Genomic DNA, 6000 nt, shown 5'->3' with positions numbered 1-6000 from the left:
ATCTATCTATCTATCTATCTATCTATCTATCTATCTATCTATCTATCTATCTATCTATCTATCTATCTATCTATCTATCTATCTATCTATCTATCTATCTATCTATCTATCTATATATCTATCTATCTATCTATCTATATATCTATCTATCTATCTATCTATCTATCTATCTATCTATCTATCTATCTATCTATCTATCTATCTATCTATCTATCTATCTATCTATCTATCTATCTATCTATAGAACGCAAAAAACTGGAGAATTAAAGGCTAAACAACAGAAAAAAGAAGAAAAGAAAAACTGTTTCAATAACCTAGGACGATTATATCAATAAGTAGCGAACAAAAATGAGTTCTATTTAATTCACATAATATAACTTTTAGAAAACTGCTGCATATGGATTTCCATAAATACCTAACCTAATCCTTTTAAACTGTACAATAATATATGGTCAAAGAGTGGCTATACATCTAAAGATCTTTGTTATTATGTAAGTCTCTGAAAGAAAGGATAATTTTTGGAACCGATGTATATTCACATGGATGTTGCACCATATTTTCGCCTACTCTAAATTAATGGTCCTTCTAGCTGGCTAATAAAACGATACCCCATCCCCTTCTACTGGATGAAAGTGCTGATCAATGAATGAGGACTAAATTAAAAACCAAAATTGACGACAAATCTACCCTGTCATAATATCCATGAATATTATTTCAATTATTCTAGGAGTTGGGCTTTATTTTTAGAACAGAATATATGTTGGTTGGACCCTGATAGACTTTTTTGCTGTTGTTTGATCAACTTAAGACTGTAGTTATTTTAGTATGGTCATCAAAAATGTCCAAGCATTCAAATTTATAACCCTCTCCCCCCCCCCCCAAAAAAAAAAGGGAGGATACTTCAATACACTTAGAGAGAGAAATTGCTTGGAATAAATAGCCCCTTCCCTAAAATATTTTTTTTTATTTTTCTGTTTAAGACCAAAGTTGAAAGTTGTAGGTCTAGCCCCCTCCCCCCCCCCCCCTCCATTCCTTAAGGTGCCCCTGGGGCCTCTCTAGGGGCGTAGCTGATAGTAAAAAGTATTTAAGAAAATATTTCCCTATCTGAAGACTGAAGGATCAATAGCGGATATAATAAACCCTGATTATACAGGGTGTTCCACAAAAAATAATATTTTAATTTTTTTTAGTAAATCCTATTAAGATTTTATGCATATTGTCGACTTTCATTGAAAGTTGAAAAAAAATAAGGCCCTAGGAAACCTAGAAAAATCCCCCTCTCCCCATCCAATAAATCTATATTATTATTTTCTATAGTTTTTTATACTTTCAAAATTATCCTTAAAAATATATTTTGGGACACCATTTATAAAAATGTACTTATGTACCTATGTCATTGTGCTTTTTTGTTTGTTTATTTATATCCTGTATATCAAAGTCGCTGTATATTAAGATCTCAAACGCGTCTGAATCTACATTATAAGGTAAGCTTTTTAAGGGCTTTATCTGGTTTTAAGCTATTTTTTACTACAAACAGACAAATAGTGTTTTATAGAGTAACTGCGCTACTAAGATTTTAAATTTATTTTTCAGTATGACTTCGAAACCAATTAAAATCCGTTTTTAGCCATACTGAAAAATCATGTATAGCATCGTATTACAGAAAATCTTCCACAAATATTGAAATAAAACAGATAAATAACAGTTGATTTTTTTGTGGGGGGGGGGGGCTACAAAACTGGTTTTAATCTTATAATTTTTCATTTAATATACGCGGATAGCTGTCTATAATACGATGCGATATGTAACTATTTTTATTCTCTAATTTGAATCTTTTTATTTAAACTACTTTAGAAGTTTTTTTTATGATAAACAATCTTTTTTACCCTTAAATATTAGAAGCCAAATTGAAAAAAAATGTGAAAAACCATATCAGTAATTGTAAAAATAATCATAAAATGTATTTTAACTATTTATTATGAAATAAAATGTATAAAAAAATTAGTGATTTTTTAGCTGTATATATGGAAAAAAAAATAGACGTAGAGCCAATTTTTCATACCCAGAGAGGAAGGAGACAGTGGGCCGTCCCCAAAGTTTTATAATACAGTTTTCTTATCCGTTGGCGTAACTACTTTGGGGACTTTTTGATTCAAACGTGTCAACCAGAAGTTGTAATATACAGAAGGATAATTTTGTGTATCATCATTGGGGATGTATATCAATGTATCGGTCATTGTCTTATCCCTTTAGGTCCCTTGGTTTATAACCTAAATATAGAGTAGCTTCGCTATTAATGACACCCAAAATATAGCAGCGCTTTTCTTTTTAACGGTTGTAATTTAAATGTGCAAAATTATGAGGATAGCTAATACCCAATTCTAATAAGGATTTTTATAATCCATTAAGATCTCAGTAACAACTTAACCAATTCTATATTTTAAAAAGCTTCTCATAGGTCCCAGGATTTTTTAAGGGTTCAAAACCGATTAATATCCACTGGATTAAAACCGGTTCTCAGCCAAACTGAAAAATCATGTAAACCATCGTATTACAGACAATTTTGAAATAATATTAAAATAAAACTTATGAAATTAAAACCAGTTTTGTTTTGCCAGGCCTTCGGATCCTCGGGGTTAACAAAACCGGCTTTAATCTAATAATTATTTTTCATTTTTGTATCCGTGGAAAGTTGTCTGTATTACGATGCCATAAATAACTATTAATGCCATCCATTCGCTAAAAAAGAATTGGTAGTAATTTTAGAACACCGCGACGTTGAAAGTGCTTGAAAACAATACACTTACGCACCCTTAACATGCGTAATCAAGTTGCGTACACTAGAGCTACGCAAATGGGGCATTGACTTTGTTAGAGGGGAGGGGGGGAAGGGGGTAATCAACACGCATCCCCCTAGGCTAGAGATCTCAACGCACGGCACGCAGCACGCGAGGAGGGGAGCGCAAAAGTTGAACCATTTTTGAGCGCCCGTCAGTCCGTCAGTTTAAATCGTCAACGATCAAAGTGAACACATTATTTTAGTTACGATGACGATAAAAACGGTGAGTTGAGATAGATAGATAGATAAAAATAATGACAAAAAAAGGATAGACATAGGAAAGCTATAGATGTATATCGAACCTAAAAAAAAAGATAAAAAATTATCTTCGAAATTGATGAAAATTAAAAAGAATAGATGTGAAATAATATAGAGAGAAAGGGTAATATTTAAATACAAGGATGACAACATCCAAAAGTAGAGAAGCACCAAAAAATCATGGACAAACTGACAAAGAGAGTCATAGTGCAGAAGTTCAGTCGTCATAACAAAGAAAAGAAAGAGATTATGTAAAAAATCAAAGAAAATAATATAAATAAATAAGATAAACGAAAAAATATTATTGGATAAAAAAGACTTATTTATAGTTTTAATATTATTATTTAAACTATACTGTAGTTGTACTGATACTTAAATTTTTAAGTCAATAGAATGATTCTATTGCGTAAGAAACTTCTAAGCTTTTGACTTTTTTGTCACTTCACGTAAAAATTATAAATTGAACTGTAATTTTACTAATATAATCAATGATCTTCCATAAGTTTAAAGTCGATAGAAGGATTATACTTAGTCTTTAACTTTTTAGTTTTTCATACAATATTAAGATACTAGCGGCTGCGCCCCTATCATCTAGGGGGTTCTATATTAGAACTGATATAAAAGGTTAGAAAAATAGCCTGAAACCATTACATACTTTATAAAAAAAGTAGCATTAAACTATCTTAGTGAGATCCTTCGCTACAGACAAAAAAAACTTTACTACTTTATATAATAGGATTTGGGTTTTACAAATCAAAAGTTATCTTCCAAGAACCTTCCCTGCTAATTTTTCATCCTTGATTGGTTAAAATACCAGAGTCCAACCTTTTCAACCAATACTATTCATATACAAAAGGGGTAATGTTGTTTATCGTAGCATGTAGAATGTGTACACTAAATTATCATCCATTGTCTTATCCTTTGGATTCCCTTGTTTTTTTCCCGCGCAATTTTTTGCGAATTCATCATTTTACGAGGATACGTTCATGCAAAATTAACAATATTTCTACTTTTAAATTAGTGTCTGTCCGTACTTTCGTAAAACAGCACACACAAGATATACAGAGAAAAAAACAATCACAATTGCACTAAAAAAATCAGTTGTATTTAGCTTAGTGGCTGTTTTTTGGAGAAAGCCCAATCTGTCCCGATTTTGTATCACTTTTGAAAAGTGCGATTCCTGTGACGTCATATAAAAAGGGAAGGGGGAAAGAAAATCTCTTCCCTTTTCTCCCATCTCTTTTGAAGAGATTTTCTTTCCCCCTTCCCTTTTTCTTTCCCGAAACGTATATGACGTAACTGGAATCGCACTTTTCAAAGTGATACAAAATCGGGACAGATTGAGTTTTCTCCGTTTTTTGAGATAAATTGAAAATAAAGGGGGGGGGGTGCTAGTTTATTTCTCCTATTACTAATCATACTCCTATACCTATCCGGGGCTACCAATTACCCAATATAACCTAACCTGGGGTGGATTCTTTAAAAAAATTTGCCCCACTAATCGCTTAGTGGGGCAAAATTATTTTCGTGAAAAATCCTCCAAAATCACATAAAAAATCTACAAAAATTAAATAAAATCTTATGTTCATAACCCTTCTATGATTTTGTTTATTTTTTGTAGATTTTTAATGTGATTTTGGTGGATTTATCACATCGGGGCTAAAAAAACTAGTTTTAATCTTATAATTGTACATTCTATATCCGCGGAAAGCCGGAAAGCCGTTTATAATACGATGCGAAAATAACTATTAAACCATCCTTAATTTGAAAAAAAAAAATTTGGTTTAGTAATGTAGTTAGGAAAATCTAAAGATCAAACAGAAAAAACCTTACTACTTTAAAAAAATTATTTGATTTTATGTCAAAAATCCAAAATTTAAAATGTCTTAATTGGGATATTTATAGATTTACCACACTTTCAATAGTGTGCCTTATTGTACAATAATCGTCATACAAAATTTGAATAGATATTTATCGCATTGTATTTTAGAGAGCTTTCTGCGGATAAAGAAATGAAAATTTATTAAATATTGTCTGTAATACGATGCTATTCATAAGTAACAGTATGACTGTGAACCGGTTTAAATCAAGCGGATATTAATCGGTTTCTAAGCCATACTGGAAAATGATTTTTTTTTTCATTTCAACGCACCCAAATTTACTATTCGTTTTGTTATTATTTGTAAAAACCTAATTCAAATCACCAAATATTTGATAATTGGAATGTATTGTTTTATCAGATAGAAAGATAGATAGATATACTGTAATGGAAAGAATTCAGGGTCTGATTTTGTACAGTGTCTTATGTACTGTACATATGGGTTTTTCTTTAGTTTAAAAATACTTTAAAAAGCTAAGTTATGATTCGTTAATTTAGACATGTTAGTACTGTCCTATCGATTTAAAACGTTGCATAATGATTCTTATGACATTTAGGAAAGATTTATGAAGCATAGCAATTCTATTATCGTTAAACTTGTACTTTGTATGCTTTTTACAGATTTTCGTTTTTCCACTAATTAATGCTAACAATTTGTATGGCCCCAAGAACTTCCAAAACAATGGTCTTAAAAGTCATTCAATGCAATGATTGGATTTATGCTTAAGTATCTGGATGTATGTGTGTTTGTTTGTGAGAAATTTACCTATATTTGCTTTTTTAATGAATTTCAAAAACTTCTAATTTTGTTAAACTTGTGTACATTTTCGGTCTACTGGGTATCTGTCAAGGAAAGGGTAGATAGATAGAAAGTCAGATAGATAGATAGATAGATAGGTAGATAGATAAGAAATCAAGAGATAGATAGATGCTAATTGGTGTGTATTGTTCTTCTAACTAATCATAATCATTTTGTAGAGAACTTAGAAAGTTCTTTCATTAAGAAATTCAAAATAAAAGCTTT

The 6000-nt window shown here is 30.9% G+C and overlaps 1 protein-coding gene across 1 annotated transcript in view; it reads left to right on the top strand.

Annotated features, from left to right (window-relative positions):
• Nucleotides 1-3001: 3001 nt before the first annotated feature.
• The window catches only part of LOC145332659 (uncharacterized), a 144170-nt gene continuing 141171 nt past the window's right edge, over nt 3002-6000 (top strand). Inside the window, exon 1 of the mRNA XM_080177665.1 lies at nt 3002-3062. Coding sequence (XP_080033791.1) covers nt 3048-3062 — 15 coding nt within the window. The 5' untranslated portion in view covers nt 3002-3047. The remainder of the gene's footprint in view (nt 3063-6000) is intronic.

Source organism: Acartia tonsa, chromosome 11 (genome assembly GCF_053477335.1).
Source record: "Acartia tonsa isolate MP-2025a chromosome 11, ASM5347733v1, whole genome shotgun sequence".
Taxonomy (NCBI): domain Eukaryota; kingdom Metazoa; phylum Arthropoda; class Copepoda; order Calanoida; family Acartiidae; genus Acartia; species Acartia tonsa.
Note: the sequence above shows the minus strand (reverse complement) of the source record. Positions and strands in the feature narration are given on the sequence as shown.